Here is a 21,412-nt window from a genome sequence, read left to right as displayed (position 1 = left end):
GTCCACCAGCTTTAATAAGGCAGTGGGAGAATGCAGGGGTGGGGCACATCCACTGGCATTAGCAAGGCAGCTGGAGAGTGCTGTGACTGTGTGCAGGTGCCAGCAGTAACAGGATAAAGGGAGAGGGCAAAATGGTGCTAGCAAATCAGCAAGATGGCATGAGGTGGAGGAAGAGCAGGAAAATGGCGCCCATCTGTGCCTCCACCTTTACAGAGTCCCAGTAGGTCCCTGTCCCTCTGATAGATGCTTTACGATTAGGAAATAAATTTCTCCTTCATATATGTATAGTCTAGGTGCTTTTCAAACTGCCGCTTTTTCACTAGTTCTGGGGCAAATGATTCTACACATGAGCCCTTTAAGAGCAGAACCTTCATTTCCTACACCCTTTGGATCTCCCGGATGTAATAAGCACCACTGATTTTCAAAGCCAGATGTTTTGAGGGTTCATTTCTCCCATCTAAGTCCCAAGTGCTAGTAAGCCTGATGCTGATGTGCTTCTCAGGCATAAGCTCCATATTTGTGATCTCCCTCCTGATAACGGGTTGGTGTGCCATGGTAGAAGAAGGTTCTGGTGAGACCACGTGTCTGCCTCTCCCACCCGTCTCAGTGTAGCCCCATCTATTATCCTTTGTTGTGGAGAAATTTTTCAGCTAGTTTTCAGGTCTTTTTCAGAGGGAAATTTTCCTTACGTAGCTGTAGATTTGGTGTGTATGTGGGAGATGAGTTCAGATATACCTGTTCTACCATCTTGAACCACTTCCCAAAATATTTTTATACATATCTTTCCCAATCAGGGAAAAGTTTGAGTTGAGGCACTATCTTCTATCCATGGTAGCTTGGACATCTTTCATAAATCAGCACCTCAGAGACTACTAACAATATATCCTAAGTTACCCAGGAATGTCAAGGGGTTATAACAACAAGAAGAAAAGGGTAGAAGGTTCCTAGTAGCAGCAATACAAATTTCTCTTTCTCATCTCTCTTCTTCCTCTGACTACAAATGAAGAGAAATATTTGCATGCAGCCTTAAAGTTATATTCTAGAATCAAATAGCCAAGCTTTGTCAGAAAATATTGCTGTTTTGGAAAATTTTAATTTATAGCAGTGCCAACACTCAGGTTAATTCTGCTTCCCTCAGCAATAAAGGATTTTTTTCTTTCCCTGTTTTATTCCTCTTGGGATATTTGATTTTTCAACAGAGCTTATAGTTTTCCCAGTAAGCTGACTTATCTGGTCAACTAGGTCAGTTTTCAGCATAGCCATGATTTGTGACTCTTCACTACTCTTGCTGCCTGGGTACCTTTAGGTATTTTTCTACCAGAAGAACTCAAAAACTGAAAATGACTGAGAATTCTAAATTAATGTTTAGGTCCAAGTAAGCAAAGTACAAAGCTATTCTTTGTGTGGCTGCTGTTGTTTAAAATATTCTCAGACTTTAGGAACTGACATTTTGCTGATTAAATGATCTACCCCACAGTGTAAGGCAACTTTGCCTAAGAGAGTTATGTAGATTTCACATTTTTAAGCTCATAGTAATTGGGAGGAAGAATGTGTTTTGACTATAATAAAAGACATTTTAAATGCTAGAGGTACATCAGTGAATATTGTATCAATAACAGATATGAAGGTTTTATAAAAGAAAAATATCTATTTTTTATAATTGTATTTTTTAAAATTTAAATTCAATTAGCCAACACATATCATTAGTCTCAAATGTAGTGTTCAACAATTTATCAGTTGTATATAACACCCAGATGCAGTACTTAAAGGAAAACTCACTATGACACAGGAATCCTAATGTAGGAAGTTTCAATATCAGGAAATACTAATCCTTACATGGTTCATAAGACTTTTCATGATCTGCGCTCCTTTATTTACTGTCCAACCTTATCGTCTACTTCTCTCCTCTTCATTCACTTTCTCCAGCCATACTGGCCTTCTTGTCATTCCCCAGATTTACCAGGTGCACTCCCTCATTATGACCTTTGTACTGACTGTTCTCTGCCTGAAAATCTCCTTTCCCAGATTCCTTCTGGTTCATTTCTTTACCTCAGTCAAGTCTTCGCTCATCTTTCATCTTTCTATTGGCGGTTATTAGGATGCCAGATAAGACTACTGCTATTTAAGTTTGTTCTGGAAGTTCTCATTAATGCAGTATGGCAAGAAAAGGGAATAAGAGATACAATTATCAAAAAGCTGGTACACAGCTCTCTTTCATTTGTTTAGGTAAATGTTACTGTTACATACCCAATAAATCTAAATAAATCTATTGAAAACTGTTAGAAATAAAAAAGAATCCAGTAAAAAAGCTAGTAACAAATAAATATAAAAAACAAAGTATCTTTTCTAGTTACCAACAATAAATAGGAAAAAAGCATGGACAAGATTTCATTCATAACAGTAACCACATAAAGAAAACACAAATAAGCTTAAAAAATATGAGACCTATATGGAAAAAAAAAACCCTCTACTCAAGAACATAAAAGATCCAAATAAATAAAATGATAGGCTTTGTCCTTGAATGCAAAGATGCAAAGATGGAAATACACCAATTCTTCTTGAATTATCACACAACTGTACTAGAGTCTTAATTAAAACCCCAAAATTTGTTAGATTTTGACAAAATGATTTTAATTTTATCTAGAATAACAAAAAACCTGAAAAGAATCAGGAAACTTCTAAAAAAGAAACTATCCTTCCGGAGAAACAAAGATACTTAGAAGCAAATGTAATTAAGTAAATATGTTACTGGCACTGAAACAAACAGATTAATAGAAGGGTATAGGTTATCTAAAAACAAATATATATGCATTACTGTATCATAAAGATGGTGCTTTTGGTCAGTGGAGATCATGTGATATTTACCCAGGGAAAAATGGAGGAAGAGTCATTTTTATTTATTAAAGAAAAAAAAAAACTGGAAAAGTACTGGAAAAACACACTGTTTAACAATCTTGGAGTGGGGTAGGCTTTCCCAAGCCTGAGATGGATTTCAGATTTAATCTTTTAATTTAATCTTTTAAAAGATTGAAAATTCTAGCAACACAAACATTCTAAACTTTGACTAGATAAAATATGTCATAAAAAGCCAAGCTACAAAAAATAAAATTTGCAATGGATGACAAAGAAAGGGCAATTATCTGTAACTTATAAAAAGTTAGATGTCAATAAGAAAAAGACAAGGAAAGGATTTGAATAAGCAAAACACATAGTAAACATTAGCAATCAATGAAAAAATATATAAGTAAACAAAAAGTTCAAATTAAAACTATAAAAAGATGCCACTTTTTCTTATATTTGCCAAAACAACTGACAATTTCAATTATACCAGTAGTGAAATTGTGGGAAAATAAACTGGAACAACTGTTTTGGATGACAGTTTGGAAATTCTCAAAAGCCTTAACAGTATATATCTATTGATAGAGCAATTTGATTTCTAGGACTTTATCCTAAAAAAAAGTGCACAGAGATGCATGTGCAAGATTGTCATCACAGTGATAGTAATAATAGTAATTTATTATTAATAATAGTATTTATCAGTATGAAAGCAGTTACCTCAAATATGATATAGCCATTGAGTGGAATACTATGCAATCATTAAAAACTGCTTATTTAGATATATATTTACTGAGATACGTGGGATACAGTAAATGGAAAAAAGCAAATAATTTCAGAAAAAAAATACATGCACTTATATATAATTCTGAAAGAAGATCTATGAAAATATTAACTATAGAGTGGAACTATGAATAGTTTTCACTCTGTGTTTGTCCTATTTATATTTTTGGAATAATTTGCAATAATACATACTACTTTTATGAAGAATTAAAACAATTAAACTAGTCCAATTCAGAAAACAAAAATGTCAGCTGCATGATAGGAGGTCCTCATATTTCCTGAGAATATAAGCCACTCTTCCAGTAGCAACATAAGCAAGTGCTCCTAATAAAGATGGAGACAAAGAGGAGCTCATAATAAAGAAAAAAAGACCATTTTAGAGACTATTTAATCCATTTTTTCTACAGTGGCAATCACATATCTCCCATTCCTTCCTCTTTTCTGTCTTCTCTTGGGAGGAATTAATTAGAATTTTAACCAGGAAAAACTGGACTATATTTGAAGTCATGAAACTAGACTGAATCAAAGAAGCTGAGGTAGGCAACCTTTCAACTTATCTTGAGCTATTAATTCAGGCAATAACAATTCATAAAACCACATAAGTACCAAAGGCTGTATGAGATACTCTTCTCAGCAACATCAAGATCACAGGCACAGCTGCAAGTAGCCAGTTTGCTTTTGACCTCTTTCATTCACCTTTTTTGAACCCGTCTAGTGTTACAAAATCCATAGCCAACCCAAATCTAACCTTCTCAAAATAACCCCCATACTCCAAAATTACTTTCCCTTCTCCTCAAATAAAACTCCCATTTCCAAAGCGCTGCTGATACAGCTAGATACTAATATGATTAGGGAAAGAGCAGTAATGCACAAATACTGATAGGCCAAGAACATTTGTACTGATACTTCTTAATCTGAAAGACTCACTGGGGAGATACTTTGAAATAAGGTGACTTCTGTGTTATTTGACAACGCAGGAGGTAGTACCTTATCTTACCTATCTCTACATCTTCCTATTCTGTCAGGATATAAAACAATGGAATGCTGCAGGCAGTGATTTTTCATGTACTGCTTTTAATGGAAGAACTATAAAATGTCACAGATTCTTTAAAACAGACATTTTCCTCCTCATAATAAGAAAACTTGGCACATGAGCATGAAAAGATCCGACCTCAGCCAAGTACACTACAAGAAATGGTGGGGGGATGGGGAAGGGAGACACATATTCACATCAACTTGTTAACCAGCAGCTTTAGCTTTAGGAAGACAGTTCATTCTTTAAGAACTGGAGCAAACAAGAATAGGACAAAGAAATGTGTATATTGTACCTGTTGGCAAGCTGTAAGTCTGGACAGTTCTCACATAGAAACAGCAGGAATCCCCCCCCCCCACCAAATACTGTAATGAAAGATTAAAAAATAAAATAAAATTATCCAAAAGCTTACCAAAAAAAAGTACTATAAATCTCTGTAAGATATTACTGTTACATGGTGCAAAAAGATAAATTTTGTTAATCAATTATGTCAATACCAAGACAATGCAAAGGTATGTCCCCCAAAAAACAAGAGTAAAAGAGCAAGTAAGGACATAAGAGAGTAATATAAAATAAAATAAAATAAAAAGCTGAGATAATAAGGAAGACAGGAAATGAAAGAAATATTAAAAAAGCCCAACAGAACTTCTAAATTTAGAGTATTAAATAACAGAACCAACACTGCAAAAGATAGAATCAGTAATGTAAAGTATAAAGAGTTCTCTAAGGCTGCTGAGAAGATCACAGGTTCAGAGAACAGAGAACAAAAATCTAATCTTATAAGGAATAGGGGAACACAAAAAATAAATCACAAGTAATAGTTGAGGTTAAAATGAGAGTTGAGGTTAAAATGGGAGGTTACAATTGGGTTAAAATGGTTGAGGTTAAAAAGTAATAGTTGAGGTTACAATGCGGGACACCCATAGTCTAGAAAAAACTAACAGGTACATCTGTGAATAGATTTGGAATTATAAGAATAAAAAATCTGCATAATCAACCAGAGAAGAAAAAATGGAAACAGTTTACCTGAAAAGGATTTTAATAAAGCAGCCTGAGGTGCACCTAGGTGGCTCAGTCCGTTAAGCATCTGCCTTTGGCTTAGGTCATGATCTCAGGATCTTGGGATCAAGTACCAAATCTGGCTCCCTGCTCAGCAGGGAGTCGGCTTCTCCCTCTCCATCTGCCTCTTCTACCCTCCCACCCCACCCCTGCTCTTGCCAGCACGTGTACATGCACACTCTTATCTCAAATAAATAAAACCTTAAAAAAAAAAAAAAGGCTGATTTCAGTATTTTTCTTCTGCATTAATAAATTTCAAAAATCAGTAATGCCACTTCTTGTGACAATCCCTGGATGTTGTATGTAAGTACCAAATCACTAAACTGTACTCCTGAAACTAGTATTACACTGTATGTTAACTAACTGGAATCTAAATAAAAACTTTTAGAAAATCAGTAGTGTTAGATCTACGTAATTTTCTATAAACAGGCATGAGTCAGGAATTCTGTATACAGACAAATTTTCATTTAAGTGTGAAAACAATAGAAAGAAATTTAAGATCTTAATGGCTTAGAAAATTCATCATGCATAATAGTCCCTGAAAAATTACTTGAACAGTTATACAGACTGACCAGAAGATGAAAAAGAAATAAAAATCCAAGAATGAGGAAGTTGAAGCATTAAAAAATTTTAAAGTTAAAGAATTAAAGTTAAGAATTCCGGTTAATATGGCAGTCTAAGCAAATGTGGGAAGGACCCACTTTCTGCTCAAATATAGAGGAATGCTATATAAAATAGAACTACATTTAAAATAAGATATCATTTACATAGTCAAATTGAAAGCAAGAATGGGAAATTGTCATGCCAAACACAAAGAGGTGACTCAGGTTAAAAATAGTGTGCTAGAATTTAAGTCCAAGGGGTATCCTTGAGATTGGGTACAGGTGTTAGGGGCTAGAGTTTTAAATGCCCACATAAGACCAAAAGTCAAGACCAGAGGGAGCTGGAACTGGGCTCACTGGATAGTCAGGAATTGAGCAGTGTCTATGCCAGCTGTGCAAGTGGAATAACAAAACTCCATTCACTGGTTTAGAGAAGCAGCATATAAATGAGCTGCCACCATTGAGCCATGAGTGGAAGGTGTCATCCCCAAGAAGCTCCAACCCCAAGCTTGAATGGTTCATGGATATGAGATTTATGTATCTCTCACTCATGTACTGCAGAAATCCCAAGCTCAGAAATTAACATAAAAACTGGTTCTAAACAAGTGATATTTGTACACCCCTCGCAGCCGGGGTGATACTGTTCCATAGGGATGTCTTTTTTATCAAGGGAATATGTGGTACCCTAGGAAACATAAGCCCTGCTAAAGATAAGTTCACAACAGAAAAATCTGAAGCTCATAAGAATATACACCATTACATAAGAAAGCCACCAGCTAAAACAAGGAGAATTCACAGAAGAGAAGAGAAAACAGAATCCTATGAGAAAAGTTTTAATTTATTCACTCAGTAATATTTATTTAACACCCTCTACAATTGAAGCCAGGACGTGTACACTGTTCTAGATACTGGGAATAACAGTAGCAAACAAACTGGATACATTTGTATTCCTTGTGGAGCTTACATTCCTTTGGGGTGAGACAAGTAATAAACAGATCGATATAAAATATGTCATGAGGCAGTAAGTGTTACAAAATAAAGGATTGTGAACAAGGAGAGATGGGACTGGGTGATACCATTTGATATACTGGAGGTCAGAGAGGGTCCTCTCCAGCAGTCATTACCAAACTTTTTGGTCTCATGACCTTTCTGTGTTAAAGACTTTATATTCTTAAAAAATTACTGAAGACATTTTTGTTAGATTGTTTTCATAAGCTAGACCTATCAATATTTTCTGTATCAGATATTAAAACAGAAATTTTAAGAAACATTTAATTCATTAATTTAATAAATTAATTTAATTCATTAATTCATTAAGAACTAATGTAACAGTAAATTTACTCCATGTTTAAAAATATATACCTAAGAAAAAATAGTATTCCCCCCCCAAAAAAAATAGTAAGAAGAGCTGGATTTACATTTCTTTGCAAATCTTTTTAATGTCTGCCTTAATAGAAGACAACTGGATTCTCACATATACTTCTTTATTCAATCTTTTGCAATACATTTTTTGGTTGAAGTACATGCAGGAACTCTGGCCTCACACAATGTATTTTAATACCCTTTTCAAATGATTGTGGGTATGCTTGATACTGTACCCGAACTAAACCAGTGAAAGTTCCTTAAAGGTTAGTTGCAGTGTGGAATCATTTCAGAGAACTTTCCACCTGCCATTACAATAAAACCTGTTGGTCTATCCTGTGCTTTCAGAGGATATTTTATCCATGTATGGTTTTGTGACATGTGCTGGTCATTTGGGAAATACTGCTTCACTGAACTATTATTCCGATCCTCCAAATGTTATAATACATTTAGTTATATGATACTAAAAAATAACATTCATTAATATCATTAACAAACTCATCAGAAAAATCTTTAAGTATTGGGAAAAATACTGTCAAGTTTATAGTGACAGGTAAGAGTCTTCAAAAATTCAGACTTTTGTTTGAAAGGTTGAATATTGTCATTGGCAAGATACTACTACTACTATCAGTTGTTTGCCTCGAAATGTCAGGGTCACTTCATTTTTGAGAAAATTTTGCCAAGTACTCAAGTTTAAATAACTATAGCCTGTCAGTTATTCAAGTAAAAATGGTGTTCCAGGGGAGGGGCAAAGAAAAATAAGGTTAGTTCATTTTGTAACTCAAATATGTAAGTACTCTCCCTTGAGACAGTCATTGTACTTTGGAATATAGGTACTTTATGTGAACTTCCATTTCATCACACACGGTATTAAAAACTCACAGACCCAATGGTCAATTTCAAAACAATCAAGGTGTGTAGTGAAACTGGTGGGTTCTGTTCTTTACTGTGAGCTTACAGCAGTGAAGAAGACAATGACTACTAGAGCAGTTGGGTGCCACTGCCTTGATTTGCGCTAAGCACCAGCAGTTTTACCCATCATCGCCTTTACTTACCATCAATGTGTGCACAATCGCGGTGAAAATGGCAAATAATGCCTTCCCATCATTAAGAAAATAGTTTGACCTCACAGACCTCCTGAGGGAGTCTTGGGGATGCCTAGGTTGCAGGTACACTTTAAAAACCATAGCTCTTGGGGTGCCTGGGTGGCTCAGTGGGTTAAAGCCTTTGCCTTCGGCTCAGGTCATGATCCTGGGGTCCTGGGATCGAGCCCCACATTGGGCTCTCTGCTCAGCAGGGAGCCTGCTTCCACCACTCTCTCTCTCTCTCTGCCTACTTGTGATCTCTGCCTGTCAAATAAATAATAAATAAAAATCTAAAAAAAAAAATGCTTTTTTTTTTTAAAAAAAAGGGAGTTTCCTTTAAAAACCATAGGGAAATACAAATCAAAACCACAATGAGATATCACCTCACACCAGTCAGAATGGCTAAAATAAACAAGTCAGGAAATGACAGATGCTGGCGAGGATGTGGAGAAAGGGGAACCCTCCTACACTGTTGGTGGGAATGCAAGCTGGTGCAGCCACTCTGGAAAACAGCATGGAGGTTCCTCAAAATGTTGAAAATAGAACTGCCCTATGACCCAGCAATTGCACTACTGGGTATTAACCCTAAAGACACAAACGTAGTGATCCAAAGGGGCACGTGCACCCGAATGTTTATAGCAGCAATGTCCACAATAGCCAAACTATGGAAAGAACCTAGATGTCCATCAACAGATGAATGGATCAAGATGTGGTATATATACACAATGGAATACTATGCAGCCATCAAAAGAAATGAAATCTTGCCATTTGCGACAACATGGATGGAACTAGAGCGTATCATGCTTAGCGAAATAAGTCAAGCAGAGAAAGACAACTATCATATGATCTCCCTGATATGAGGAAGTGGTGATGCAACATTGGGGCTTAAGTGGGTAGGAGAAGAATCAATGAAACAAGATGGGATTGGGAGGGAGACAAACCATAAGTGACTCTTAATCTCACAAAACAAACTGAGGGTTCCTGGGGGGAGGGGGTTTGGGAGAAGGGGGTGGGATTATGGACATTGGGGAGGGTATGTGCTTTGGTGAGTGCTGTGAAGTGTGTAAACCTGGTGATTCACAGACCTGTACCCCTGGGGATAAAAATATATGTTTATAAAAAATAAAAAATTAAAAACAAAAACAAACAAACAAAAAAAACCCAGAGCGAAAAAAAAAAAAAAACCCATAGCTCTCAAGTGGCAACTGTAACCTCAGGTAAAGAGCTATTGGGGTACCAGGTGGTGGGTATTATAGAGGGCACGGATTGCATGGAGCACGGGGTGTGGTGCAAAAATAATGAATACTGTTATGCTGGAAATAAAAAAAAAATAAATAAAAATAAAATAAAATAAAATAAAATATGAAAAAAAAAACAAAAACAAAAACAAAAAAAAAATTTCCATGTCTTGATGTAAAGTCTCACATTCCAAAGTGGAATGGTTGGCCACCCTGCTGAAAGAGACCTAAAAGAAGCGAGTAGACACAAGACACCCCTAGCTGCGGGAAGAAGCATTGCAGGCAGAGGAGACAGCAGTGCAAAATCCCTGAAGTCAAAGAATGGTTTACAGATTCCAGAACAAAAGAACCCATTGCAAAGGCAAACACCCTTAGAAAAACAGACTACCACCACAAAAATGCCCAGTGCTGTTCTCTAAGGACATCTTGTGCCCTCATCTATTTTTATGCTTCAATAACTTGTGACAGATATGAAGAGGTTTTCTTTACAGAACCACACAGAAAACATCAAAAGTTATTACAAACTTTTTTTTTTAGAAAGGAGAACATCAAGAATTTTGAGTTTACAGTTAAGTTTATACATGGAAGCAGTTTGATGCCAACTCTCAAATTCAGGTAGAGAATCATTATGTAATTTATTTCCAGTTATTCATGGTGTGATGCAGAAGTTGCTTAATGAATGTTTGTTGAATGAATAATTACCCAATGTGTGATTGGAGATATTTAGAAATGAGGAACACAGTTAATTGATTTTCTAAGAAATCACAAAACGCAAAAAGGCCAACTTTTGAAAGGGCAATCTTTTGTGCTGTGTAGTTTTAGGAGGTTAGCAAACTAAATGTACTCTCATGCCTTCTGCACACTGAGCCACTAACTTACTACTGTTCTTTATTTAGAGAACCCTTCTGTCAGTTCCTGGAAAGGAAGTTGTTTTATTGTTTTTTTGTTTTTTGTTTTTTTCCTGTTGAGAACACTTCTAACATTTCAGGCTAAACAATTTACTTAGAGTAGCTCTTTGAAGGGAAAAGGAAAGGAAGGAGAAAAGAAAAGAGAAGCGAGAAGAAAGAAAACACAAGAGAAGAGAAGAAAGAAATAGGCACACTGGTGGAGATTTTATACAATTAGAAACAGTGCAGTAGATTTTCCACTTGTGGACCCAAGCCAGGAAGTGTGCAACTTTTGTGATTTATTTTATAGGAACTTCCAAATAGAAACACTATCTGGCATACTGTTACAGAGTTTGCTCTAAACTGCTATTCCCATGAAATATTCTTCGAATTTTCTTAAGATCATGAAAACAAAGTTGAGAAAAAGGAATTCAATAAATGCTACATGTAATATTTTTCACTTCAATTAGAAATGTAATCATTTCAGTTCTATCAGTATGAAGAGCAATCACTACTCAGAGACCAGTGCCCCCCAATAAAAGAATTGGAACCATGGACACAACCATTAATCAAACAGCTCATCCTACGACTAGATATGCCAAATGGCCTACAAGCACCTGAAAACACGTCAAGCATTAATGTCATTAAGGAACTTGAAATATAAACCAAAACCAAAGTGTAAACCAGATACTGTCTCACACCTGCTAAGATGGCTTTAACACAAAAACAAAACAAATAAAAACCCAGAAAATCCCAAGTGTTCATGAGGCTATAGAGAAACTGGAGCCCTGGGATGCTGCTGGCGGCAAGTAAGATTGGTGCTGCTGCTATGCAGTCTGGCATTTCCGTAAAAAGTTAAACCTATCCTAACCATAAGACTCGGAAATTCCACTCCTGGATGGAATACCCAGAACTGAAAATGTATGTTCATACAAAAACTTGCAGGCAAATATTCATAGTGACATTATTCATAATAGCTAAAAAGTGCAAACAACCCCATGTCTATTAACTGAAGAATGGATAGACAAATCTGGTATATCCATACAATAGAATATTCTTCGGCCATAGAAAGGAATGAAGTAGCGATACATGCTACAATATGGATGAACCTTGAAAACATGCTCAGTGAAAGAAGCCAGTCAGAAGAGGCCAGCTATCCTAGAATTCTACTTACAGGCCACGTCTGGAGACAGAAGTAGCCTAGTGGCGACTTAGGGCTGGTGGGGTTTGACGGAGATGGAGAGGAACTGCTAAGGGCATAGAGCTTCTTTTGGGCTGATGAAAATGTTCTGTAATTAGTGATGACTGTATATCTTTTTGAATAGACTATATTGAATAGACTATAAATACTGCTTTGTAACTTAAAAAATGTGTCTTTATTTTTTAAAGTCACATAATAGCTATGTCCCCACTCCCAGCTTAAGAAATGAAACATTATGTGCACGGCTCAAGTGACCTGTATACCCTTCCCTGATTACATTTATCTTTCAACCCCCATCAGAGATAATCACTACTGATGTTGCTACTTATCATCCCATGCATGTCATTAAACTTCACTATAAATTTATAATCCCTCATAGATGTTTTGTGTGTTTTTAAATGGTATCATACTTATGTACCTTCTATAGGTTGCTTTTTTATCATAATATTATGTTTTCAAGATTTGTGGATTTTTGGGGGGGGTCATTATTAGTGGCTTTTTCACAATGACATTTAGCACTTAGAATTCTGAGATCATACTCCCAGGAATAATAACTGAATCTGTTAAATGTCTTTGTCTACTTTTTAAAAATCAATTCAATCAGGTGATTCCTTCAAACATCTCAAACTCTCATTGAGCTCTTGTTCAAAATAAAGGCATTTTAAGTGCATGTAATAACATAATGGCTTTTTTAGGACTCCAACATAAAACAACTCTTGCTTGACTGAGGGATAACTTACAAGGGAAAATCTTGCACTGTATCCTTGCATACATGACAAATCATAATAAGATTAAACGATAAACATAATTAACCTTACATATTCCAACCAACAACAGGGCCTCTCTACATGGTCATTCTGGCTTTGACCACTAAAATATTTCTTGTAGTCAATGTGGTTGCCTCCCAAACATGCATTCCTCCTTTCCTTGGTTAACTGTTGGTTTTTGGAAACCTGTACTATCCCTAGACAGCCCACTGAATTTGGGAGAATTTACTACCTTTGATCACAGCTATTGTTATAATTTGTGTATATGAGAAAGTATAGAGAAGGTATCCGATGAGGATAATTCCTTTGCAATTTAGAGAAAGCTTCAAACAAACTTCCTTTTCTCTCTCCCTGATTTAGAAGGTAAAATCACGTAGCTCTGGGAGTTGTTAGTTACTTTTAGGGGAACATAAGGACAACAAGCATTCTGCCATTCTTCTTTATTAATAAAACTCCAATTTTAAGATTTTTTTTTTTTTAATTTATTTGACAGACAGAGATCACAAGTAGGCAGAGAGGGAGGCAGAGAGAGAGAGGAGGAAGCAGGCTCCCACTGAGCAGAGAGCCCAATGCGGGCTCGATCCCAGTATCCTGGGATCATGACCTGAGCCCAAGGCAGAGGCTTTAACCCACTGAGCCACCCAGGTGCCCCAAAACTCCAATTTTATTCAGTGCAGTAACACATCCAGTTAAAAGTATTTACATTCCTAGGCTCCATTTTCCAAGGTTGGCCATGTGATGAAATTCTAATCCTTAGGATGCAGGACTAAGCCCTTAGAGAGGGCTTTCCTTGCACCACAACAATGATAAAGCCGCATGAGAAGTCCTTTGATTTCCATGCCCTCCTCTTCTTCCTCCTGGATCCAGATAGGACGCCCGCAGCCAGAGCAGTGCTGTGACCACAAGGATGAAAGCCACATGCTCAGCATAGCGGGATGGAAAGAATATACCGCGGTCTTTCACGACTTTCTTGAGCAATTTTAATAAATGGCCAAGGATCTCCTACCTCCAGACTTTCTGTAACACAGAAAAAAATAACCCCTTATTCGGTAAGGCCACCGTGGTTACATTTTTGTTAACAAGCAACCTGATGCAATTCCAAAGGATTTAACGGTGGACTCAGGTTGGGTTTTCAAATATTTAAGCCAATCGTTTCTCAATACATTTAAGCCATTTTGAACTGAATTTCTATTATTTGCAGCCAAAACCACCCAAACTGAGAGGGCCTTCTAAGGAAGGGGTGGTGCTTCTGACTGGCCTCTTAACACTCAGGGGCTAACCTGCTGCCTGACTTAAGTAGATCTTTACTAATGAGGAGCCCCTGTGATGACAGGGAAACTGCTAACTCGTGGTGCTACCTTGCTTGCATAAGGCCACCTAACAGTAAAAGCAGACGAACAAAGAAATAAAACATTCTTAATAATTTCATTAAACACATAGGACATATACTCGTCCAAATTGTTGAACTAGTAAAGCTAGATGGCTTTCAGAGAACCACGCTTTTAGTTTCCTGTCACTGTCTCCAAACTTTCCTATAACCTCACCCTTTCCTTATTCTGCTCTGTATGCTATACTATAGCAGCTAAGAGTGAGGACTCTCGGGGGTGTCTTATTGGCTGAGTCGGTTAAGCGTCTGCCATCAGGTCAGGTCACGATCCCAGGGTTCTGGGATCCAGCCTGGCATCAGGCCCAGCAGGGAGTCTGCTTCTCCCTCCGCCCTCCCCCTGCTTGTGTTCTCTCTCTCAAATAGATAAATAAAATCTTTAAAAAAAAAAAAAAAAGGAGACTCATTTATTTAACCCCATATACATTCAAATCTTCCATCTATGATGATGATGATGATGATGTGACCTCGTGCAAGGTACTAAATTTCTCTGGATCTCAATTTTCTCAAATGAATAATGGAATAATTCTATCTCACAGGCTGCCTGAGAGAGTTGAGCTAAGGTTTGTAAATGCTTAGCATAAGGTCTGATTTACAGTAATGACGTGCTCAATACCTACTACTTTCAGGGGTTTTTATTGTTTTTTGTTTTAGATTATTTATTTATTTGAGAGAGCATGAGCAGGGAGCAGGGGGAGGAGCAGAAGAAGAGGGAGAAGCAGACTCCCCGCAGAGCAGGGAGCTCAATGCTGAGCTGGATCCTATGATCCTGGGATCTTGACCTGTGCCAAAGGCAGCTTCTTAACTGACTCAGCCACCCAAGTGCCCCTTATTTTGTTTTCACAACAGAAATATCACTCCTCGGGACACCTGGGTGGCTCAGTGGGTTAAGCCCACTTCGGCTCAAGTCATGATCCCAGGGTCCTGGGATCAGGTCCCGCATGGTCTCCTTCCTCAGCAGGGAGCCTGCTACTCTCTCTGCTTCTGCCTGCCTCTCTGCCTGCTTGTGTGCTCTCTCTCTCCTTCTCTCTGACAAATAAATAAATAAAATATTTTTTAAAAAAAAGAAAAAGAAATCTCACTCCTGTCGTCTCAGGCTAATTCTTACCTTATGTTCGAGATGCCACCCAACCTCCTTCCGCCTCCTCACGGGGCTTTTAACTACGGACGGACCGTATTTTCTCTCTAGTCTATTTTCCACCTCTTTCTATAGGCCCCTTCCCACTAATATGCGTAACAATGGCCATGAGAATGATAATGAAGCTGATGGGACTTGAAGCATAGATAGAATTGTCCTTTGTTGAGGAAGCACATCTCCCTGATAAAAGGAAGAAAAAGGGAGAAGATGGGTTTTCACTTAGGCAGGGCTGGAGATCAGCAGGGGGGAAAATAAAATACCTCTTGGTGGATGGTTTCTATTTTCTCCGAAACAAAAGGCAAAGTTATCTCCTGAGAGTTAAGTAGTTCAGAAGACAGGATCAAATATGGAAGGTGAAGATTGAAATAGTCCTTAGAGTGAGAAAGGAATGCAGTAGTATTTCCAGACCTTGTGGAAGTCTCCGTGGAAGCCGAGGCTCACATTCATGACTACTAGATCCAGTCTCTGCCAGAATTGCCAACACTGTAGCAGGTAATTGGGTCACTTGGAGTTGCACTGTTGCCCAGGGAGTAAAAAAAAAAAAAAAAAGGACAGAGGTCAGGAGGAAGAGTGGAATGACCAGTTCTAAGGGCAAAGGAGAGTACCCAGCAGGATAACAGAAAAGAGCAGTGGTGAAAAGATGGTAGAACATAGCATAAGCTACCATAAACAGGTAGAGAAATGTCCTGGAATTAGCAGTGGGGAGTAAAGAAAACATCCACCAAACCTCTAGGAAGTACTTTGAGTGTAAAAGAAAAGTCCTCTGTAGAATGGACTCCAACCTCAGAAATACATTGACTGACTATGGAACTGTACATATGACCGAAGTGAATGTAAAAGAGACAATAAGCCAAAGTTCTATACTACCATTTTCCAGAAATCAGCTGTACATGTTTAGGACAGAAGGGATGTTCCTTAAAAGACTTTAATGTGAAAAAGTCAGAAAAAGTGCAAACAACTAAGTGAAGTGTCCTGGTCACAATTAATGAATCTATACATAGGAATGTGTTAAATTGTGATAAGCAGAATTCCATATTATTTTCTAAAATTGGGATTAAATAAATCACATGTACTGCTATTTAAACAATGTTACAGGGAAGAAATAATGTTCTTTTATTTATGTTTTTAAGTAACTTTTAATTAATTAAATTAAAGAAGGATATAAATTTTTCTTGATGCAACTTTTACAAAAAGAAAAATCTCCATACAAAACTCTATTTCAGTATTATAAATGATAACAACTTGTGATTTTGTTCTTTCCCTAATTAGGTAGTAGAGTACTAACAGACATGACTTTACCTGCTGGTCTCAGAGGGCTCCTAAGTAGGAGGGTCCCTAACTGGCAGGGGTTTTATCATCTTAAAAAAAAAAAGGACTGGGCACAGTTTGAAGTAAAAGAAGTCACCTTAAGTTACTTGTTTATTTCAATATAATGAATTAAAAAAAATTCATGCCATACTATTTTACTGTTATATATTTTTTAAAGATTTTATTTATTTTTTTGACAGAGAGATCATAAGCAGGCAGAGAGGCAGTCAGAGAGATGGGGAAGCAGGCTTCCCGCTGAGCAGAAAGCCGGATGTGGGGCTTGATCCCAGGACCCTGAGATCATGACCTGAGCTGAAGGCAGAGGCTTAACCCACTGAGCCACCTGGGGAGCCATCCCTATTACTGTTATAATGTTTATATAAGTTAAAAGTGAGAGGAAAAACTAAACAAAATAGCTTTCTACTATTTACTTTCTTTTGAGACAGTATAGCGTTACATTAGGTTTTATATAACATGTTTACTCAGACTAAATAGTCAAATTTTAACTATATACTATTTTTAAAACAGAAAAAAAAACTTTTAGATGCTTAGAAGAAACTACAAATGTTCTGGGAGTCCTTAATTTTTATTTGCTCTGCCATCCATACCTCAAAACCTTTATCAGAGGCTTTAGGTATATTGGTAAGCATTAATGCAAATCCAGGGCATATTCTTGTCTTTCTGTTTTCATATTACCAAACCTAACCAGCCCTACTGCAGCTCTCCAACTCACAAAGTACGCATACTACATAATCTGAGATTTTGCAACCACATATTCTAAAGGACTCATCGAGCCCTGAAAGGCAAATGCTATCATTCAAGTTCTAATTACATGCTACCTGGGTTTTACAGAACAGAAAAAAAATGAGTATTGCACTTCCTAAATACATTTTTTGACCACAAGCAACTTCCAAAATAAGTGCCCCAAATATTGTCTGAATGTATCACCGTACAAACAGCACAAAGCACTGGCCTATTCAAATTATGTTCAAGTTTCTCCCAATGCTGCTTCCACTTGATAAATTGGTCAATAAATGCCAAGTCAAATATTCAAGTAAATATATTTTCATTGTTATTGGCAGACATATAATTAACTCTGAGAATAAAAGATACAAGAAATCAATTTATGATTACTTCTTCAGTTCCTCCCATTAGTCATCTACATTATAATTGTGGTTCCACTTTTAAAATCTTTATCCATACATACTCACACACACCATTTTGACTATATTATAAATCAAATTATTTCAATTACAAATTAGTATTGTATGAAACGGTGAACCTTTTATGTTAATTTTATTAGTAAGATACAATCATACTATTACCCATGTATATGAGCTGATTAAAAAACAATCCACATTTAAGAGCTTATATTAATTAGAAATTTCAGCAGATGTTTCTAAACAATGTTAAGGACTTGCTCTGTCTTTTCTCAAGCATAAATATTTGAGTCAACATTTTTATGTATGTGTATTTTAGCAACAAATTACATTTCCATTTTCAACAAAACAGGCTGCTAAAAAAGAAAAATAGTACAAAGAGTAAACCAATTTTTTTTTTCAAAGAATACATATAAAGAGCAAATTTTTTTAATATTTGTTATCTGTCAGGTCAGTATCTTCACCGATCTGGGAAAAATACATTTTGTAGAAAAACTTACAAAAGTGACCTTTTAAAAACTGCCCTAAACTAACTGCAAAAGCTTCAGATACATTATTACATGTGGATTTTATGAAGAAAAAAAGTCTAAGAAGAGCTCAAGAAATCCGTTTTAGTAAAATATTCTGTCATTACTCAGTTGTTACTTTCATTATGGTAGCTTAATTGTTTTTAATTATATATCACAGGCAAGTCCGTTAACCTCTGTGTTTCCTCACCCATAAAGGGAGATTAATAATGGTGCCTCATCACAGGATTCCTGCCAGGGTTAAAGGAGTTAACATGGGTGAAGCATTTAGAATAGTGCCCGGCATACAGTAAGTGCTCAGTAAGTATCAGCTAAGCATTACCAATTTGTATGTTTTGCCTATTACTTCCATTAGTTTCCAGTTACCAATGCTTAAGTATCTGAATTCTTTTTCAAGAAAAAGAAAGCTACGTCATGACATTCTTAAAGCTCTGCCCTTCCCATCAGCTTACAGTGTTCCCAGCTACTTTATCTGCTACTCACAAGCAAAACAGGACCTAGGGTCTCACTTGAGTAACAGTCCAAACTTCTATTTTAAAGGACAGCACTCTCCCTATTATCTTACTATTAGTAATCATTAATTCATTCAAACACCAAAGTAAACTAGGGGCGAGGCCCTGGACATAAGCTATGGAAACATAAGATGGTTAAGAAAAAAATTCCAAATACATTGCTTCCAAAACAGTGAGGGGGTACAAACACAAATTCAAGTAAGTACTCTTGTTTAATTTTAACATGGTACCCTGAACTGTAATTTAAAAAATGTCCAAGCTGCCCAAGGGCGGGCTTCACAGGTGACATTTGAGTAAGACCTGGCAGAAGAGCCGAAATTCACCAGGGAGAGAAGGGATCGATGACTACTTTGTTCACAAAGAAAACTAGAAATTCCTCACCCTGGTCAGTTAAAACAGACATTTTTTAAGCAAACAGTCTTCCTCAAACAGATTTCCCACTGCGCAGGGCTCGCAGGGCTCGCTTAGTTTATCTCTAGGTGTTGAATAAATATTTTTGAATGACTGTCGTCCTGTCTTCCCCCATAGGCAAGGTTATCATGAGGGCATGCTTGGATGATGTTCTTAGCTCCCCTCCTCCCAGGGCTCAGAGAAATCTTCCTAAAACCACTTTTATCACACCGCTCCCTGATCAAAAGCCTGGAATGCTTTCGTCCTATTCCCAGATAGCCGCTCTCTGCTTTGACTAGATTTCTCTCCCAATATGCCTTGGGCATGTCTCCCTTTCATTCATTTCCTCTCTCTGTCCCCAGTACTTTTCTCCTATTACTTGTTTCTGCCTTTCCAGAATTCTACCCACCCTTCAAAATCTTCCTTCAGGAAGCCATTGGATTGCCTTGCTTCTACTTAAATAACATAACTTTCCAAATGATGCAGAAAAGAGAGATGCTAGTGAAACAATTACACTTTAGGATGAAAGAAATATCCCAAATGTGGTAGAGAATTGAAAAATACAAAAGGCAGAGATTGGCTGGAAAGTCACATTCCTACTGTTACATCAACAGGGCACACTTCTTCAATTATTTACTATTTAAAACGTATACGCTGCACCAACTACTTATTGAGCAATTATTTTTTCCAGTGACATCGGGCTCTTTTTTAAAAAGTCAACCATCCCACACCACGGACCATCAAGTCTCCATTCCTTAAGCTGGTTTCCTTGGGACAAGGGCCTTGTTGGAATGAATGTCCCTGGACCTGGAGTTTGGAATATTATCCAGCAAGAAGGCACTGCACTAACCAGCCCAGGGGTACGCTTCCTACTTGAAGGACAACTGGTTAAATAATAAAATATCTTCAAAAAGGCAATTTCGAATAGATTTTTTTTTTTCAAGCTCTCCATGTCAAGCTACCTTAGATTCCAACTTGGCTTTCTCCTCGTTCAGCAGCTCGGCTGCTTTCTTCATTTCTTCACGACATCTGTTTATCTCGGCCCTTACTGGAATACAAAGGAAATCCTTAAACACCTCTTCTAGCTTTCTGGAGTCCCCAGGCCTGTGCACGTGGACAGCCGAGCCCCCTCCCTTCTCCGCCCGCGCCCTGGGGGCTGCCTTTCGCTCTGAGCCCCCCCCCCCAGGAGACAAGGGACCCCCCCCACCCCCCAGCGGGCGACCGAAGCACCCACCTTCTCGGATCACGCGGCGACCCTCCTCGGCCTGATGCTCCGAGAAGATGATGTGCCGAAACAGGGACTCTAAACTCATCTCGGGCCGGGCTCCCGCCGATCCGTCGACGCCTTTCGGTACCTGCGGGCGAGGAGCGCGAGGGCCACTGCGGAGTGAGGAAGGAGGACGGTGCGGGGCTATCCCCGGGGCTGGCCTTGCCTCTGGATGGGCGAGGCTAACAAAGGACAGCCGTTCACCCCCCTCGGACCCTGCACCCTCGCCCTGCCTGGGGCAGAAGCCCGGCTCTCGTTCCCCGACTGAACGCAGCTCCCCCCAGTCGAGGCGCCGGGCCGTCGCGGGTTTCCTGTCTGTGCCGGTGGCAAATAAAAATGGAGGCGCCCAAGTATGGCGTCTGAGCCGGCCTAGGCGGCACCCCTTGGTGTTTCTGGCCTTTTCCCCTCCACCCCCTCTCTTTTTCGGGCGACCGTCTTCACAGGGTTCTGTCTCACGGTAACCCGTGTACTCGCTAACAACCCCGTGGGCTGGAGCCCTTCCTGCAGGCCGCAGCAGGGGCCTCCGGTTGGCCTGGCCGGGTGGGGACTGAACTACGGCGCCTCGTTGGGTCCAGTCTGCGTCAGGGCCTTTGCTTTGGCCAGGTGGCCCCAAAGGTCTTAAGGCCGTACTTGGACTTGTGGTGATCTTTCTCCGAGGCGCAAACACCCGGCATTATGAGGAACTAAGTACCCGTGATTCTAAATATAAACTGCAACGTCTTATCCTTTGACTGTGGCAAAGACTGCTATAAATGTGCAACGTCTGACATTCCGCCTTAATCATTCCTTTGTAATCAGGGCATATCTTTTTAGTCTGCTTTAAAATTAATCATTGCCTTTTGTAATCAAGCTTCAGTAATATTAACACTTCAAT

At 38.2% G+C, this 21,412-nt stretch overlaps 1 protein-coding gene across 1 annotated transcript in view; it reads right to left on the bottom strand.

The window, feature by feature from the left end:
- CCDC172 (coiled-coil domain containing 172) overlaps positions 1–21,117 on the bottom strand; it is a 56,298-nt gene extending 35,181 nt beyond the window's left edge. The window contains exons 1-3 of the mRNA XM_032313050.1: positions 20,980–21,117; positions 20,506–20,626; positions 20,234–20,319 (exon numbers count right to left, since the gene is read on the bottom strand). Coding sequence (XP_032168941.1) covers positions 20,234–20,319; positions 20,506–20,584 — 165 coding nt within the window. The 5' untranslated portion in view covers positions 20,585–20,626; positions 20,980–21,117. The remainder of the gene's footprint in view (positions 1–20,233; positions 20,320–20,505; positions 20,627–20,979) is intronic.
- Between the last annotated feature and the right edge of the window lie 295 nt (positions 21,118–21,412).

This window comes from Mustela erminea, chromosome 14 (assembly GCF_009829155.1).
Source record: "Mustela erminea isolate mMusErm1 chromosome 14, mMusErm1.Pri, whole genome shotgun sequence".
Classification (NCBI taxonomy): Eukaryota; Metazoa; Chordata; class Mammalia; order Carnivora; family Mustelidae; genus Mustela; species Mustela erminea.
The sequence above is the reverse complement of the archived record's forward strand: the minus strand, read 5'-3'. Positions and strand labels throughout refer to the sequence as shown.